Source organism: Asparagus officinalis, unplaced genomic scaffold (genome assembly GCF_001876935.1).
Source record: "Asparagus officinalis unplaced genomic scaffold, Aspof.V1 AsparagusV1_Un529, whole genome shotgun sequence".
NCBI classification, from domain to species: Eukaryota; Viridiplantae; Streptophyta; class Magnoliopsida; order Asparagales; family Asparagaceae; genus Asparagus; species Asparagus officinalis.
Window position 1 is genome coordinate 1 of NW_017972793.1, and position 18,722 is coordinate 18,722.

At 40.2% G+C, this 18,722-nt stretch overlaps 1 protein-coding gene and 1 long non-coding RNA gene across 2 annotated transcripts; both read left to right on the plus strand.

The window, feature by feature from the left end:
* Window positions 1-102: 102 nt before the first annotated feature.
* LOC109827903 lies at window positions 103-591 on the plus strand (the record flags this gene model as incomplete). The annotated part of the gene is made up of 2 exons (XM_020394929.1): window positions 103-200; window positions 295-591. Coding segments are annotated over 2 exons (362 nt in total), but the record flags the coding sequence as incomplete, so codon positions are not given.
* A 1,174-nt stretch (window positions 592-1,765) lies between these two features.
* LOC109827904 lies at window positions 1,766-2,632 on the plus strand. The gene is made up of 3 exons (XR_002243534.1): window positions 1,766-2,082; window positions 2,194-2,316; window positions 2,550-2,632. It is a non-coding gene; the product is annotated as an uncharacterized LOC109827904 (long non-coding RNA).
* Window positions 2,633-18,722: the final 16,090 nt, after the last annotated feature.

An 18,722-nucleotide genomic window follows, 5' to 3' on the forward strand; every position in this document is an offset into this window, starting at 1 on the left:
CGCACAGGAAGCCTTGTGCACGAATGCGGTCGACCGGACCGGTCGACCGCCGCCTGGTTTGCCTGATTCTTCTGAGTTTCTGTAATTTCTTCACTATTGAAGATGCTATTGGCACTAAAGTAGCGTGGCCTGCTGACAAGGTTGTATTGGAAAATATCTCAATTAACAATGTGGAATCTACAAACATATCATCTCCTTCGGTAACCTTTTTTTCTGATACTATCATTATTTTGATATTTGATTATACTAGTTTCTTTTCTATAATTGATATCACTGTTTTTGTATTGTTGCTAGAGTGTGAACAACTCAAAGAAAAAGTGCAACTTGTTAGATATTGGTGGCTCGGGAAAGATAGTTGCTGAAGGACATTGGTCTTCAAGTGATCCGAACCAGGTTGTTCACTTCGTTCCTTTAGGTCCTAATGCTATGCGTGTTTGGGTTGATATCCCTAGGATCCCTAGTGCATCTCTTTGGAGGCCGACATCTGAGTTAGAATGCATTGAAGATGCCGTTGGTACGACAATAGCTTGGCCGTCAGACAAAGTTGTTATGCTTTGAAAAGCTGGTAAGTTATACATAATTGGTGACTACTTTAAATGCTGTTGTGGTTAGAAAGTGCACTTGGTTTGCATACTCTTTTCTGTGTGATACTGATCTCAGCTTCTATGCTTTACCCTTACACTTGGTTTGCATACTCTGGTTAAGCTCACATTCATGTTGCTGCTGATCTCATGCGCCTACTATAGCTTGGTTTGCATACAGATCACACCATACTCTACGCAGAACTTGATTTATGTACTAAGGTTTATAATTGATACTTTATCTTTTGTTATTAGTGCTGTTTTCTACAGTTGTTTTCCTCTGGTTTTTGTTATTATCAGATTAATCTGTATTACTTAGTTATTCTGGCTCATATACTCAGAAATTAAACAGGAGAGCATTTTTTCTTTGAGTTTTGTTCAAATGGACAACCTGTCCTGTTGACAATAAGCTACATGGCCTAAAACATCTGCATATATAATCATGTGTTCTTGAGGACTTCAAAAACGTGATTTTATTTTTTGTGTTGGTGAACCATTCATTTGCCACCTTTTACTGTGCTGTTAGAGGTCTATTCTTTATTCGAAATTAGTAACATGTAGATCTCCAATTTGATACCATATCACACACTTTGGTATTGAATATAAGTACATAACTAAGTCAATTATAGTTTGAGAGTATCGAGCACATATGCGCTTTCACTGCACATCATGTATTTATTGGATCTCCCTGCCGTAATTTGTGAGGTCAGTTCCATGTCCCTCCTTCCCTTTCCCTCTCCTCTTCCTCTGTGAACAACCAAAACCAACAGCACTGTTAAGGCCAATTTTCTGTGTTGGAATCATAGACAACAATCCATTTTACTAAGCCGATCAAGTTTTTTTTGTACTTCTGGTTTTATTACCTACTTCATAGTAAGTTATTCTTTATGCACCTGTTGGTCCTGGTCGACATGATTATCTCAAAATTTCATCGTTTATCTTTTGTTTTCATCATTATTAATATTTTGGTGATAGGCTGTAGCCTTATGCAAGTGGGAGCTCCATCGTATGCCTGTTAGTTAATTGAAACAACCAATGACAGTATACTGGATTTCCTCATTTTCCCCCTTGTTATAATCAATCCCTACATTCTCATGTTATGCATTCATTCAGTATGCAAGTTGTTTACTAGTCACCCAAATTTCTTATGCATAAAGCATATATGGTTTGAGTAGCTGTCCTCCAGAGTTTATTGTACATCTTTAAGGGACGCTTTTAAGTGTAGCAGTTATTCTACTATAGATTGCCATTGTATTTGCTCGTAAATATTTAGAGTAGGTCTAAGTTTCTCACTTCCTTGATTCGGAAAAGATACTGTGGTCTAGACGATATACCATTTTTGAAGTGAATTTGAAGCATAAGAATCTCTAGTAGGGCTTGGTCTAAATAAAGCTGATTTTCTAATTTTATTATCCTTTTGGAACTCCAGGATGGGACTGTTATACGTGGTCAGAATGAAATATCACATCCTACTGATGGACATTTGACAGTGATAAGCAAGGTAAGCAACATTTGCTCCTTGTATTATACATTTAGCAATCAGCTATATCAATTATGTTTACACCAATATTCACACAAGAAATTAATGCTCAAGCCTTATATATCAATATAGGGAAATGAGACCAGCTACCTGGAGAGTACCAGCTGCATGCTGACCCTGAAGGTGAATCGCTTTCACCCTGACCATAAAGAAAAGCTATGGATCAAAAAGAGCAACCTAACCATTCAAATAAAGGTATTGACTCTCTTTGTTATCATTAAAGCCAGTTTTTCATGTAGAAATTAATAAAGAACAAATTATTGTCTTCTTATTTTCATTAATAACAAATTTAAACAAAATTATTAAAGAAATTAATATAAGCTTGTGATTTTTAATTAATGGTGTTGTTGTTTTATGTTTTGTGTCCATATAATGTTCATGGCTCTAGGATCTCATTATTGTGGTGTTGTTAATTTCTGTTTTTGCAGCAGTACAAGTACTCAATTGCTGAAGATGATGAGTCTTCCAAGTCATATGTAATGCAGCAAATTTGGTTTCTGTTGTTCTGTGTGCTATGGTTAATTTCTTGTACTCCATGTTGAACTATCCAAAGACTAGTATTTGTTTTTTGGCACATTTGTGTTGACTCTTCTTGTATGCTACAACTTGGTTATGTATCAGTTTGAATCTTTAAATGAAATATTTGCTTTTATGGTTGTCACAGTTGGATGTTATTTCTAGTTCAACCTCAAAGGTTTATAGGCACAATTGAAATGCTATAAGAAGTGAAAATAATTACTGAAATGCTATTAAAAGAAGAAAGACAACATTCACTGAAACGCCATTACAGTAACTCAAACGCTATCAAATGTAAGACAATAGCAACGTTGAAATGCTATGAATGAAAACTAACTAATAGCGTTTTTCAACCGCTATGAAAGATATTTGTCATAACAATATAGAAACGCTATTGAATACTCATTTATAGCTACATAAAAACGCTATGGTTGGAAACTAACTAATAGCGTTTTCAACCGCTATGAAAGATATTTGTCATAGCAATATAGAAACGCTATTGAATACTCTTTTATAGCTACATAAAAACGCTATGGTTGGAAACTTTTTGATAGCGTTTGGGGAAACGCTATGTAAAACCACAGACCTACTATAGCGGGTTCTGACACAGCGTTGATTAAAACGCTATGAAATAATACCATAGCGTTTTTCGACCGCTATGGTAGATTTCAGGTGTTGTAGTGAGAGGCGTGTGCTGCTTAGCCAATACACGTCTTCAGGCATTCGGGATGATTTCAGGTTATGTTACAACCTCGTTTGTCTCTTTGGCGAGTCAATCGGGATGATCTTATATCATCCTTCACGGGGATTGAAGCTTTGAGAGGTGTGTGTTGCTTGGCCAATACACGTTTTTAGGCATATGGGGTGATTTCATGCTATATTGTATCCTGTAGGGTGGGGTACATTATCATGTTACTTACGCGATAATGTACATTGTCCTTCTTGTGTAAAATAGTTGAAATCATCTCGCCGATATGACCACACAGTGATCCTATCTGGCTAATTTTCCATGTGAGTTCAACTCCTCATTTTATCTTAGAAATATATCTTTCTGATTGTGTGTTATTTGTTTCAGTTGAGTTCCCAGCGGGTAGCTTCCCACTTCATGCGACAAGTGGTAATAGCGGAGAGACCTTTGCTGCTAATGTTATGTGACCGCTTATTAGCCTGACTCCTCAGTTTGCTCCATATGGGCCTAGGGAGGTTCATCGGCTGATACAAACTGGGGCTCGTCATACATTGCGCCAGTAGATCACAGATGTTCCACTTACTGAAGATTCTAGCTCCACTCAAGCTATGAAGAAGCCTAATTATTTGTTTGGTGATCATGTCGAGGATCTGGATATGTTGACCCTTGATGATGAGGATTGACTGAATTATGATAAAGGAAGTCCCCTATATATCCCTTCCATTTCTTGCCAGTACTCGTTTGCACACTTAGAGAAGCAAGCCGTAGGACGAGAGATGCCTTGGCATCTTACAGATGATCATGAGCGGGTTCATTGTGGCTTCATTACCCATCATAGGACTCTAAACTCAAATAGATATAACTATATTCGTGGTCTTCAACCGGGAATTTTAGGGCTTGATACGACACCATCAGATGAAGTGTTGATAGTCACCAACATAGTGAGGAATCGTCTTGCCAAACTTGGGAGGAAACTCCCCATGAGAGACTTTTAGATCTGTGCAAATGAAGGCCCTAGGGCTGTATTTATAGGCTTTAGAAGCTTGGTTTTTAGATAAAAATGAACGATTTAATCTTATCCTTAGTTGTAACCACTAAACCATATTCAAAGATAACTCCAAATCAGTTAGAGAGGCTTTAGATCAGAATCAGGGCAGTTAACATTGAAGAAACATCGATAAAAGTAAAAACAGGCCTAAGATAGCCTTTCCGGGGTCGGGACTGTCCTGGCCAGGCTGAGATAGTCTCGGCCATGCTGAGATAGTCTCAGCCTTGGTCGAGACAGTCTAAGCCCTGGCATGTGCCTTGGCCTTGGCCGAGACAGTCTCGGCCCTGGCATGTGTCTTGGCCTTGGCCGAGACGCCGTTTTCCCCCTTTGACTATTTTTATCGTAACTTTCCGATCCGATTTCGAAACGACGTGATTCAAAGTGCATCAGAAAACTGGGGAAAATATCCACAATCTCCCATGGATTAATCATATGTGGAGCAGATGAGACACGAATTACACTTCGTCTTTCGTGAGTTAAACATAATTCCCGATTGGATTGTTTCTTTGCTATTCTGTCGTCTCGTTGATTCATATGCTTCGTCGACTCGCTCCATTCACTTGTTGATGTTAGATAATCCTTTTTGACTCAGATAATGATATTTATCATCTTCTTTTTATCTCGAACTATGTGTGGGAACCCGTAGGTAATTTTTGACACTTACATTATCAGCCGGAAGGCATTACGGTAGATCCGACTAAGGTGGAGGCCGTTCTTGATTGTGAGCAGCCGAAGACCGTTACAAGAATATTATCTCTCTCCCTCTCTCTACTCTAAAATCCTAGAATATGACGCCTTATTTAAAGACACCCTTGACTTGTCCACCAAGTTAATTTGACCTCTATGAAAATTACTAGGACTTGACCTAGCCTTCAAACTCGCATCTGACTTGGAGTTTGAGTCGGTACCCAGCATATCCTCCCTCGACAAAAAATCTCCAAGTGTCTCAACAGCTTTAGAAAAACTCACTCTTCTTCTTGTTCTTCACCTCTCTCTTGGGGACAAGAGTTTGAGAAGAGTTATCTATACCATTAACAGATACATCAAAATAGAAAATATGGTTGCTATTCTTTCTCCCTCGCAAAATCAAATCATCATCGCTATACATTTTGCACCACTCTCCTTCACCAACAAACTTGTTCCCATGTGATTCCATCTCATCCAACGAAATTAAATTAGTACCACATAACGACACATATCTCACATAACGACGAATTCTGATCTTCTCAGTGTGAAGCTTGAGGCGAACACTCCCAACGCCATCAAGCTTCATCTTCTCGTTGTTTCCAATGATCGCATTATCAAATTCTTCATCTGTCTTCAATTTGCAAAATAATTATTGTTGTTGCAAACGTGCATAGAAGCTGCAGAATCTAACACCCAAGTTTTACTCGTATCAGTACCTAAACTCTGCATCAACAACACCACATCTTCATCACACATAACCATCAAGGAGTCCACCTTCTTCCCATTTTCTTGAAGCTTAATTTGTCTAATACTCTTCAAATAATCTTGTATCTGGGAGCATCTGAACTGAATGTGACCATTCTCTTTCTAATAATAGCACTCCCTTTCGCTATCGTCTCGGGCTCAAAATTTTGATCTTTCTCGATAACTGTCACATCTCCCCTTTCTCCTCCCTCGATTATAACATTCAAAAGCTAATGTACTCTCACCACCATTAGATGTACTCTCCTTCCCCGTCATTTTTTCATTCTCATGTAGGAGTGCTGTCACTTCGTCGAACTTCAAAGTCTGCTTTCCAACAATTATCGTCTGAAGTAACAGCTTGTACGACTTCGGCAAGGAAAACAATAGGAGTAGCACCTGCTATTCTTCTTTAATCTCCTCATCAATATTAATAAGTTGGCAAACTAGCTGACTAAAAGCATTGATGTGGTCTTGAACTACAGTACCTTCTTCAATCTTCAATGAATAAAGCTTCATCCTCAAACACAATTGGTTGGTCATTGACTTTGATGCATAAATCTGTTGGCCTTCTTGTTTTGATGATGTTTAACAAACAATTTATTACTAATGTTGTTTGTCTAGTGTAGGGAAAAATTTCTTAAGAAAAACGGTGACAAATTCATCCCAAGTTGAGATGGAATTTGTCGGTAAGTTATACATCCATTTTTTAGCTTTATCCTTTAGAGCAAATGGAATAAATCTAAGCTTAATCGCATCTTCGGTTAATTCTTTCATTTTAATCATAATACACACTTCCTCAAATTCCGAAATAAAAATATATGCATCTTCTGTTTTATTTCCAAGGAATTTAGGAAGCATGTTTATGTAATGCGGTTGCTTCGGGGAGCCTTATGCAAGATGAAATTACATTTCTGGTAGGGTAACATATATCCTGAAGAACGGGTTGATTTGTCATTTCTTGTATTGGTTCAACACGGATTAAACGATGAGAATTATCCCTAACCCAAGTTTGCATACACCAAAACAACTTCTTTTTATAAATTTTTTTAAGAAAGAAAGAAAATTAGTTTTTTTATGAGAAGAAAAAGATAAAGAAAAATCCTAGCTAAAACAAATTAAAGCAATCACTTTTCAATCACTCTAATTCTAGGGTTAGCCTAACTCAACTAGACCAGCTCCTAACTAAAAACTCCTACAGTGAAAAGATTAAAGTTTTATCCAGGTAGTTAGCCAGGTAAGGATAGTACTAGAGGGTGATCAAAGATCAATTAAGTACCTCTTTCCTTGCGGAGCGCTTTACGCAACACCTAAACCTTGCCTTAGACACCAACTAATCTGAGAAAACTTAAACCGGTTCACTTCAGGATTTCTTGTTCCTTATTGAGCTCGAGTCCTTAGGGCCAACGTCTAATGAGTTTTATTAGGCTTGAGTAGTGTAGTGAGGAATTAGTGATACTTGGGCTAAGGAAAAGGTGGTGAAATCTCTCACCTTATCTTGATTATGGGGTTTTGCCCTTAAAAATATTTTTAAGTGTGTGCCAAATCAAGTGCTACAATCACTTTGGTGAATTCCTACACTATATGAAATGCAACCCTAAAAATTAAAAGCGACTAAAAATGATGATAAAAAGAAAATCTTTGTATTTTTTTATTAGGGTTAACAATCAAACAACTATGAGAAGGGGGAACATTGTTTGAGTTTATTATCTTGTTAGTTAATGTCCAAGTGAAAGATGGCTTTTATTATGGTCAACAAAAATAAAATCTTTTTTTTAAAAATCCTAATTGTCTCTAATTGTGAAGCTAACTAAAGAGGGTGGAATTGAAAACGCTAGAAAGAAGGCTTACCTGAAAGCAAATCTTTAAATCCTAGTTCTTCAATCCGCGATTTTCAAGCTCCAAACGTTTCCTTCATAATAAACACACAAGTTAAAGAACCAAAATAATTAAAAACTACTTAAGCATGTTCCCCGGTAATGATGCCAAAAACTTGGTGCGGCATAAACATGTACCAAAAAGTTTCAAGTGCACAACCGTGTCAAGTTATAGTATAAAGATATCGATCCCACGAGGAAGGTGTTTTGTCGGAGAAAATATAAAATTGATTCTTATGTTGTGTGCTTGACAAAAAGGAGTGATGAGTGAATGTGATTGTGGAGAAATAATGAGTGTGATAGTGTGTAGATAAATGTGTTTGAGAATAAATGTGATCAATAAGACAAGAAAGAAGAATGAATAAAATCGAGAAACAAATCAAAAATAAAATTCAAGAATAAAAAAATGTAAGAAATTAAAGATGGTGGATTCAATTATAGATATGAGTAATCTAAAATTGAACCCACTTCTTAAAAAGGGTGATTCCCTAAAGGGTTCTAGCCTAAAGGCGAATCAAACAAAATAAAAATAAACAAAAAGAAAAACTAAACCCAAGAGGGTTCTAGCCTTAAGGTGAATAGTGCAAGAAATTAAAATATAACTACAAAATAAATTATAAAATTTAAACTACAAAATAAATTGCAAGAATTAAATGCGAGAAAATGAATCTAATCCATAACTATAAAATAAATCTAATCTATAAGCATGAAATAAATCTAAGGCAAGAGGGTTCTAGCCTCTTGGCTATTTAAATAAGAAAATAAAATCTAACAATAAGCATAAAAATAAATCTAAACTAATAAGCAATATAAAAATAAAAGAGAAAAATAAAAGAAATACAAACCTCGAGGTTACCCTAGTGGACGAGTTATATTTAGCACATACAACAAGCCTTTAAACCCCAAGTTACAAATTTGGAAGGCCTTCTCAATTAAGAGTAGCCCTCCTCTCCAAAAGGAGTTACAAAAATTTTCACACCTCTAACCCCTCACTTTCTACCCCTATTTATAGTAAACATCAATGAATGTGAGCCCTTGGATTAAAATCTTATCCAAAACCATTAAAAATTAGCCTTTAATTCGTAACAGAATTGTCAGTATCGATGCCAGCATCGATATTGGCATCGATGCCGGCATCGATGCCGGCATCGATGTTGGTATCGATACCCTATCAAAATTCTGCCTTCACGGATGGCTTCGTCTCGTCGAGATAGGTGATTTTCATATATTATATGTTAAATTTCGCCTTCCGGATTGAGAGATATCATCGTTTCTTTACGGCCAACCATCTTGAATACATTTTTTTATTTTTTATTTTTTATTTTCTCCGGCTTCTACAGGCTACTCGGCTTGATTTTGGGCTTGGTTTTTTGGCTCTTGCCTGTGTTCTTCATTTAATTCATGGATTTTTATTGAGAGATGGGATTTTGAGCTTTATTCTTCATTAACCTGCAATTAAAGATAAAAATAATTATTAGTGGTATATTTATTTATATAAAATAGATAATGAGGGTATAAAATTATAATAAAATGTGATTATCAGGGTTCTATCTCCCCTAAGCCCATCACGGTCAAGCTGAAGGCAAAGCATGCAAGTTCAAGGGTTGCGCGAGGGGTTGTTGAACGATCCTCATAGGCCCCCATGCAAGAGGAGACAACGGTTCATGTTAGCATGGACCCCGTCTTTGCCGTCAACATGAATACTCCCCTCTCCAAAAGATCCAAGCAACAGCGATGACAAGCTCTCGCCCGGCAAAAGACGCAAGCCCTCATCTCTAATGACGGCTTGAATTACTATTCAGGCCTGAAGAGATTCAAGACAAAATGCAATGTTCCTAATTTTGGCGAACTGAACTAATCAAGTGAGCCCACCTACTCAGATGGGCTTTGTTCCGTTAGCAAAGTTCCCAAAATTGGTGAATTTAGTGTTTCGGCGAGCCTAGTAGTTCAGGCGAGCCCCACGAGCTTCGCTCCATGAGCAAAGTTCCTAATTTTGGCGAACCGCTCAAATCAGGCGAGCCCACCTACGCAGACTTGATGAAGTTCGCTTGCATCTGTTGGTGAGCTTGCATCTGTTAGGCGATCTTGCATCTATTAGCGAACTTCATCTGTTTGCAAGCCGAACCTCGTTAACAAATGCAAGCTCGCCCAACAGGCAAACCTCGCCAGACTGAGCCTCGCTGAGGAGCTCAAGTATGCCAAATAGGCGGACCTCGGCAAGCTTTCCTAACAGTTTGACCTCGCCTGTAAGAAGTGGTAGTTCACTAAAAGGGCGAACCTTGCCTGAAAGAACTGGAGGTTGAACTTCGCTAACAGGCCCAAGATCACCGACCACCCTAACCTCGCCTGAATGAACAGACCGCTGAACTTTGCCAATAGGCCTAAGCATGCCTGTCTAGGCAAGGTCGCCTTAGTTCAATGCTTGGGAAATTTCCTAAGTGTTCCCATTTGGACTCCCTTGAGTCTCCTTCATTTGAGCGCCAGCAGTCGGCTGAGGCTCAAGCTCACCTTGAACCTTGCCTGAATGACCAGTCAGCTCATCCTCGCCAACAATCGGCTGAAGGTTGCCTAAATTCTCGAGCTTGCCAGTAGTTAGCTAGAGCTCGTTCACATTCTAGACCTTGCCAGCAATCGGCTAAAGGTCGCCCAGATTCTAGACCTCGCCAGCAGTCGGCTGAAGGTCGTCCAAATGGTTGAGCTCGCCTGCAGTTGGCTAGAGCTCGCCCACATTCCCGACCTCGCCTGTCTCGGTGAGGTCGGTTAGATCCGACACTTAGGGAATTTCCCAAGTGTCCTCATGTCGGCTCTCTTGAGCCTCCTTCATGTGACTTCACATCTCGTCCTTCCGACGTTGGGGGTTGTTACTATCAACCTACAGGGGATCTCAGAGGATGCTTGACTTCCAAACACACACCCTAAACGACTTCCGATGATGTGGACCTCCCCGTCGTAACTGTCATTGAGATGGAGAAGTCCAAGGCCATTGAGCGTGAAGGTATCCACTAGTGCACTAGCATCCAAATGGGGGTGGCCATTCCGTTTGACTACACTCGCCTAACACCCGTCTCTGACAACGACGAAGATGATTGCTCGGCAGTGGCGACATCACAAGCCTCAAGCTCAGTTCAGGGTGAGCACACAAATGTGCAGATGACCGAAATCCCTAGCGAGATATCTAGGAGGCTCGACGAGCAACAAACAACAAGCAACAAGCAACAAGCAACAAGTAACTATCAATTCCCTGAGGGAGATGTTGGAGCAGCTTCTGAGTGAGAAGAAGACGAAAAAAGAGAGGAATTTGCGGGCTTCGTGTAAATCTTTGAAACACAAAGAGCGGGTGTCTACTCCTTCTCACTCCTCATCAGATTCATCTAGAGGAGAGTCATCTTTGGATCGGACAAAAGGCTCGATGAGTTCCAAAGTCAACTTGATACCTTGAAGCTCCAAAAGCATATGGACAAGCTAGGGGTTGTCAGACTATATCGGATCGAATGGGATATAGTTTCCTACCCGGTGAAGTTTCAGCCACTAGACCTCCTACAATTCAACGGTAAGGGTTCTCCTACCCAACATATTTATTACTTCCAGGCGCAAACTGGACACGCAGTGGAGAATGATCCTATTATGACTTGACTGTTCATTAGCACCCTAAAGGGGGTTGCTTCTGAACGGTTTCACAGATTGGAGAATGGATCCATTACATGTTGGAAGGACATGCAAAGGCTCTTCATGGCCAGATTCTTCGATGATGAAAAAGAAGTATCTATGGCCACCCTGCTAGCTGCAAAATAGAAGATGATAGAGCCTGTAAGTAACTTTGTCAAGAGGTTCAGGAACCGATCGTTGTGTACACGTGATCAAGTTTCTAAACTGATCGCTCGTGGAAAGACTTAATCTACCAAGGAGAACAAGTCGAGAGCATGCTCAAGTGCATGGATACTGAAGGTCCATATGAATTTCAAGGGGGTGATGACCAAGACATCTTGGTAGTGGAAACCACCTCCTTATCCAAACCCCTATCAAAACAGAGGGGCACTGCTTCAAAGCACAAGAAGCCAGCGATGGCATCAGCCAAGCTCGCCAAATCGGACCCAAACTATAGGGCCGACTACGAAGACTTAGCTACTACTAGTCGAAGATGATCGGTGATGCGTAAATGAGTCTATCGCCAGAGAATCTACAACCGACAACAACTTTATTACCCATTCGTAGTGGAGACGTTCTACTCGAATGGGCAATGTATCGTTAGAGGACTTCATTCCTACATCTCCCATTCAATCAAACCTTCCTACAGTTAGGACCAGAGCCAAAATCCCCTCTCAATTCCTTCCAAGAATGAGAGGTCTACTTTCTAGACAATCAAACCTTTTCACAGTTATGATCATCCCAAATCTCCCCCTTGGTCAAACCTTCCTATAGTTAGGACTAAAGCCAAATTCCCTCACCGATCCTTTCTAATAAGATGGCGTGTCCCCAAAACTATCAAGTTAACTACCACCTATGATAGTTATTTCTCCATCAGTCTCATTCAACTGCATGATGGATATTGTAAAATTATCAAGTTAACTATTACCTCTGATAGTCTCCTCCAAATTGCCCCTATCGATCCTCTCCAATAGGATGATAAGACCACTCTCATTGTCACATTAACAATCACCTCTGATAAATCAACTTACCTGTCCTCTTCAATAGGATGATAAGTCCATAAAGTTGCTCAAAATCGCAACAAACTCTCACTGTCATGTTAACAACCACTTCTGATAAAATTAACTTACCAATCCTCTTCAATAGGATGATAAGTCCTCAAAGTCACTCTAATCATGACAATCTAATTTCCCTATCAATCCTTTTCAATAGGATAACAGGTCCTCAAAGTCGCTCCGATCGCAATAATTTTTATCATGTTAATGATTACCTCTGATAGCCCACACCGTCATTCCCGCAAATGACGTTGTCCGATCAATCATCACACTCATACGTCCCTGATGACCTGATCCATTCCGCATGCTCTAATATCCTTAGAACAATTGATGGGTAGCAGCCTACCATGCGATGGTTCCTATAACAATCAATCGTCATACTCATACGTCTCTGAACGATTTATTCCCCCAACACCGTCCTTTCCCACAAATAGAGTTGTTTGTAGAAAATGGCCTACCAAGCAATGTGCCTTTTTCCAAATAGTGGCCTACCATATGATGTGCTGCTATTTTTGATTCGTCTTTACCCTAAGAGAAGACAAATCAGGATTCATCTTTGCCCCAAGAGAAGACAAATCAGGGTTCAACTTTACCCCAAGAGAAGACAAGCTTCACATCAAGACTCCAACAAGTATACGAGTATAAACTGTTTCCTACCTTTGACAGGAAGTTCCTAGAGGATATTACCAATAATATACTAAAGGATAACCCGCCAAACTCCAATGAGTGCACGAGTATAAACTACTTCTCCTCAAAACTCCAACGGATATACGAGTATAAACTGTTTCCAACCTTTGCTACGAAGCTCCTAGAGGATATTACCCATAATATTTTTAAGGATCACCTAGTAACTCCGACGAGTACACGAGTATAAACTGCTTCTCCTTAAGACTCTAATAGCTATACTAATATAAACTATTTCCTACCTTTGATGAGAAGTTCCTGGAGGATATTACCCATAATATTCTTAAGGATAACCCAACGAACAATGACGAGTACACGAGTATAAACTACTTCTCTTTGAGACTCCAATGGGTATACGAGTATAAACTATTTTCTACTTTTGATGGGAAGTTCCTGGAGGATATTACCCAGGATAACCCGGCAACCTCTAACTGGTGTGTGGGGCTAAACTATTCCCTACCTTTGATGGAAAGTTACTCGAGAATATTCTTAAGGATAACCTAATAACCTCCAACTGGTGTATGAGGCTAAATTATTCCCTACCTTTGATGAAAAGTTCCTAGAGAATATTCTTAAGGATAACCCGGTGACCTCCAACTGGTATACGAGGCCAAACTGTTCCTTACCTTTGATAGAAAGTTCCTAGAGAATATTCTTAAGGATAACCCAGTAACCTCTAACTGGTATATGAGGCTAAACTATTTCTTACCTTTGACGAGAAGTTTATGGAGAATATTCTTAAGGGTAACCCGGTAACCTCCAACTATTACACGAGGTGAAACTACTCCCTTTCCTCTAACTGGTACACGAGGCTAAACTGCTACTCCCTTTCCTCTAACCGGTGTATGAGGTGAAACTTCTCCTTTCCTCCAATCGGTGCAAGAGGTGAAACTGCATCTTTCCTCCAATCGGTGCACGAGGTGAAGCTACTCCTTTCTTTCAACCGGTGCATGAGGTGAAACTACTTCCTGTCCTCCAACCGGTGCACGAGGTAAAAATGCTCCTACCCTCCGACTGGTATACGATGTTAAACTGCTCCCTAAGCTCTTAATCCAAACTCCTCAAAAGGCTAAGGATAGAGGAGAAATCTTAGCATTCAGCCTAAGAGAAACTCCTCGACAACTTACTATGCTAAGGGCAAGAGCATGGTTAGTACAACTCAAACAGTAGTTGGTAAAGATAAATCACGTCCGTTAACAGCTGCGGGTTTGGTCAAAATCCTAGATGGCGATCATCAGTTATGAGTGAAGAGGTCAACTTCACCTAGCTCGTTGGAAGGCTCCTCACTCCATCTGAGCAGTGATCACTTTGTAGGTCTTCATATCCAAAGTGTTCCAGAGCCCATATAGCCTGATTTAGGTTTAAAAACTTTGGAGGGGATTCTGTAGGTAATAAAAAGTTACCTTTAATCCCTATCAGAGTAGTTCAGAATAAGACTACTAAAACCTCACTCGAAATAGCAAAAAAGTAAAAACGCTGATATCTCTCAAACAGGAAGGAATTTGGTGAAACAGACAGGAGAAAACTAAACCCTTTAGGGTGGGTTTGGTCGGCTCCATCTCGTTGAGGCAGTTGATTTTCATATATAATTCATCTAATTATGACTTACGGTTTGAAAGTTATGACCTATTCTTCGTAGCATGTTTTGGAGCTCGCCTGAAGAGCAACCCCACCTGCAAAGGAGTTTAGCTCGTCTGAAGGCTTCAAGCTTTAAGCTTGCCTGAATGAGGTTAGCTCGCCTACACAGTCTCGTCTATCAAGCCCGCCTGCATATTTGAAGCTCTCCTGCACAAGGCAAGCTCGCCCGATTGATGGAAGTCGCCTGTATGACCCAAGCTCGCCTACACGCTCTAAGCTTGCCTGCATATTTAAAGCTCGCCTGCACAAGGAAAGCTCACCCGACAGCTGGAAGCTCACTTACATGGGTCGCTAGCCCACTTGCAGGGTCTCCAGCTTGCCTGCAATGTCGTCGACTCGTCTGCATGCTCCAGCTCGCCTGCAGACCCAAGCGTCAGCTTGCCTGAATGCCTAGTCAAGCTCACTTGTTAGCCGCCCACTTGGGATATGGGAGTAGTCATATCAATGGTCACATCCCACAGCTAGGGAAGCATGGCGCCCCTTACCTAGGCTAGGCATGGCCAAAACTCTCCTACTAGCCATTGATGGCTACAAGAATAGGCGAGTAGCTCCCTCATCCCTACTAGTGGTAAAATCCCACAAATCAAGGGATGGCATATGCCATCCCTTACATATTTAAGGCCACCTTAAGACAACGTGAAAAAGGGGTGGATTGGCTACTGCTTGCTTGGCTGGCTAATCTTCTAAAGGTTGAACCTTAGCTCTTTTGCTGAAGACTCCCTCATTTGCTTAGCTTGAAGATTGTAGAGACTTAACTGTCTTTAGCTCTCTTATTGGCTACTCGGTTTTGACTTGCTTGCTTGCTTGCTAAAACCTTCTTCCAAGCAGTCAGCCTTGATACTCATCAAGCTTGGGCATTCAAAGCTCCAACCGCAACTTCGATCAGATTGTCCAAGGGAAGCAAACTCGGCACGAGCACCGAGGGAGGCGTCCTACCACTGTCGAAGAACCCATGTTAAACAAGAAAGGCCTTCCCTTTGCTTCTGTTATAAACATTTGATTCTTAAGTTTTAATAATCCATTCTTATAAATACAAGTGATCCCTCATCGGGAAATCGATTTTACACCCAACATCACTGTCTTGGGTGATCAAGTGATATGCTTAATTTGAGTAGACCGTATCTACTACAAATGGTCCTTCCCGTTTGGATTGTAACTTGCATTTCTTCTTTGAGTTGAGTATCATTGGTCACCGAATAGCAAGTATCAAGTCTCCCTCTTTAAAGACCCGTTGTCAAACCTTTTTGTCAAAGTCTTTAGAGATTCTAGCTTGGTATAGCTCAATTTGCTATTGAGCTTCAAAGTGTTTGTCATCAAACATCTCAAGTTCTTTAAGACGTTTTCGATATTTCTCTTCCTTCATCATTCTTGTTGTAAGAGCGATGCGAAGGGACAGAATTTGAATCTCTAAGGAATGGATAGCCTTGCACCCGTACACTAAAGAATATGGAGTCGCTCTGATAGGTGTGCAGACTGTGGTACGATAGGCCCAGAGAGCTTTACCAAGTTGTCATCCCAATCTCTCTTGTTGGTTTTTACTAGCTTCGTTAAGATCTTGATGATGGTCTTGTTGAAGGCCTCAGCTAAACCATTTGTAGTGAGATTATAGGCTATTGATGAGACATCTTGAATTCTGAACTTTTTACAGAATTTAATGAATGAGTTCTAAACAAACTGAGGGCCGTTGTCATGCACGATTCGTCTTGGAACATCATGTTGGTAGATAATATAGTGCTTGATAAACTTAATGATGCCGCTCGTCTTTATTCTCTGAGTGAATTGCTTTAGCCCACTTAGAGAAGTAGTCGGTGATTAGCAAAATAAAGCGGTCACCTTTGACCAACGGAGGGAAAATAGGACCAACAACATCCATTCCCTAGATCTCGAATGGCCAAGATGCGGCCAAAGGGTGCAGATGCTCTGGAGGTTGATGCATGTAGTTGGCATGTATCTGACATGAGTGGCATCATTGAGAATACACGACTACGTCCTTGACCATAGTTGGCAATAATATCCCAATCTTCTAAGGCGATTGCATAGTTTGGGACCATGCCGGTGTGCATCAAAAGTTCCGTCATGCACTTCCTTAAGAGCTTGTCATGCCTCCTTGGTTGAAAGGCATCGGAGTAACAAGCCATCATATGTACGACGATAGAGCGTCTAGGTTACTGAATTGTAGTAAAACCTTAGCACTATTTGTCGGACTAAGTCCTTTTTTTTATGTCCTCCAGCAAGATGCCATGTAAAACATAATCAATGATAGGAAACGCCAGTTTCGAGGTTCGAGTTCAATTCTGGTTGCGTATACCTATTGAGGGCACAGTCTGGTATGAAAAGCTGATAAGTCTTCACAGTAGTTAGCTGTTCGGTCTTAGGAGGCTGTGCTAAAGAGACTGCCAGTGTTGCCAGTGCATCTACGTAAGCATTTTTGAGGCGTGGGATATACTCCATGAAGAAGGCTTCAAAAGATTTTGCCATCTCAATAGCTGCTTTATGGTAGGGGGTCAAGTCTTGATTCCTGACCTTATATTCTCCTCGAACTTGGTTAATTATTAGCTAGGAATCACCAAAAGCTTCAAGGTATTCCACCCCCAGCTCTTTGACGAAACTAAATCTAATGAGGAGCGCATTATATTCAGCCATATTGTTAGAGCATGCCCCGATCAGTGAATAGGCTCGAGGTATCATATGTTTCTCTGGGGAAACTAGGACAACTCTGACTCCTGAAGAAATCTTTGAACATCCAGGAGTGCTTGCCACATGAGTTACTTAGGAAGCACCGTCGAAATACAACTGCCACACCTGATGATGAGAAGTGGTGTTGATTTTGTGGGTTTCATCTGGCAAATCTTTAATAGTTTAGCTTTATCTTTTATAGGGTAAACCTCTAGAAGATCACAAATTGTCTGCCCTTTGATGGACTTCTGTTGTTTAAAGTGGATGCCACACTTTGATAGAAGCAAAGCCCATCTCGTTAATCACCAATTTAGAGAAGCTGGTTGGGTCATTAACACCTGAATTGGATTAACATTGGAAATAACATAAACTATATGTCCAACAAAATAGTGTCACGTCTTCTGAATTGCAAACACCAGGTCAAGGCACTCCTTCTCGATCATTAGATATCAAGATTCAGCACCTACCAGTGTTCTGCTCAAATAATAAACCACCTGCTCATGATCGTTGTCATCGTCTTGTGCTAGTAAAGCACTCAACAAGTGGTTTATTGCCTTGACATAAATCAGGAATGGTTTTCCTAACTTCGGTTCGACGAGGACAAGAGGATTTAATAGGTATGCCTTAATGTTTTTGAATGTTTTTTGACAAGCACCGTCCCAAACGAATGACACACCTTTTTTATGAGCTTAGAGAATGGTTGAAACTTTCCCGCAAGGTTCAAGATGAACCGACAAATGTAGGCCAATCGTCCTTGTAGTTCTCTGAGTTCTTTGAGATTCCTCGAAGGTTGCAATTCATGGATTGATTTCACTTTATCAGGATCAATGTGGATACCTTTCGTTTTGACAATGAATCTAAGGAACTTACCATTAAACATTCCCAGCAAAGACTTGGTAGGGTTCATCTTCAGTTGATGACTTCACATGAGATCAAACATTATTCTCAAGTCTTTAATGTGGTCATTTTTGCTATAGCTTTTAACGATCAAATCATCAACATAGCATTCAACGGTTTTGCGGAGATGTTCTTAGAAATTCTTCATCATGGCTTATTGATATGTAGCACCCATATTCTTTAAACCGACGGGCATGACTGTGTAACAGAAGATGCCAAGTGGTGTTCTAATTAAGATGTTCTTTTCATCGTCTGGATACATTTTAATTTGAATATACTCTAAGAATCCATTCATAAATAACATTCACTCAAACCCACATGCGTTGTCTATGATGACATCTGTGATAGGAAGAGGGAAGTTAACTTTCAGGTAGGCAGTATTTAGATCTCTGAAATCAATGCAGATTATGATCTTCCTATTCTTTTTAAGGACTGGGACAATGTTCACC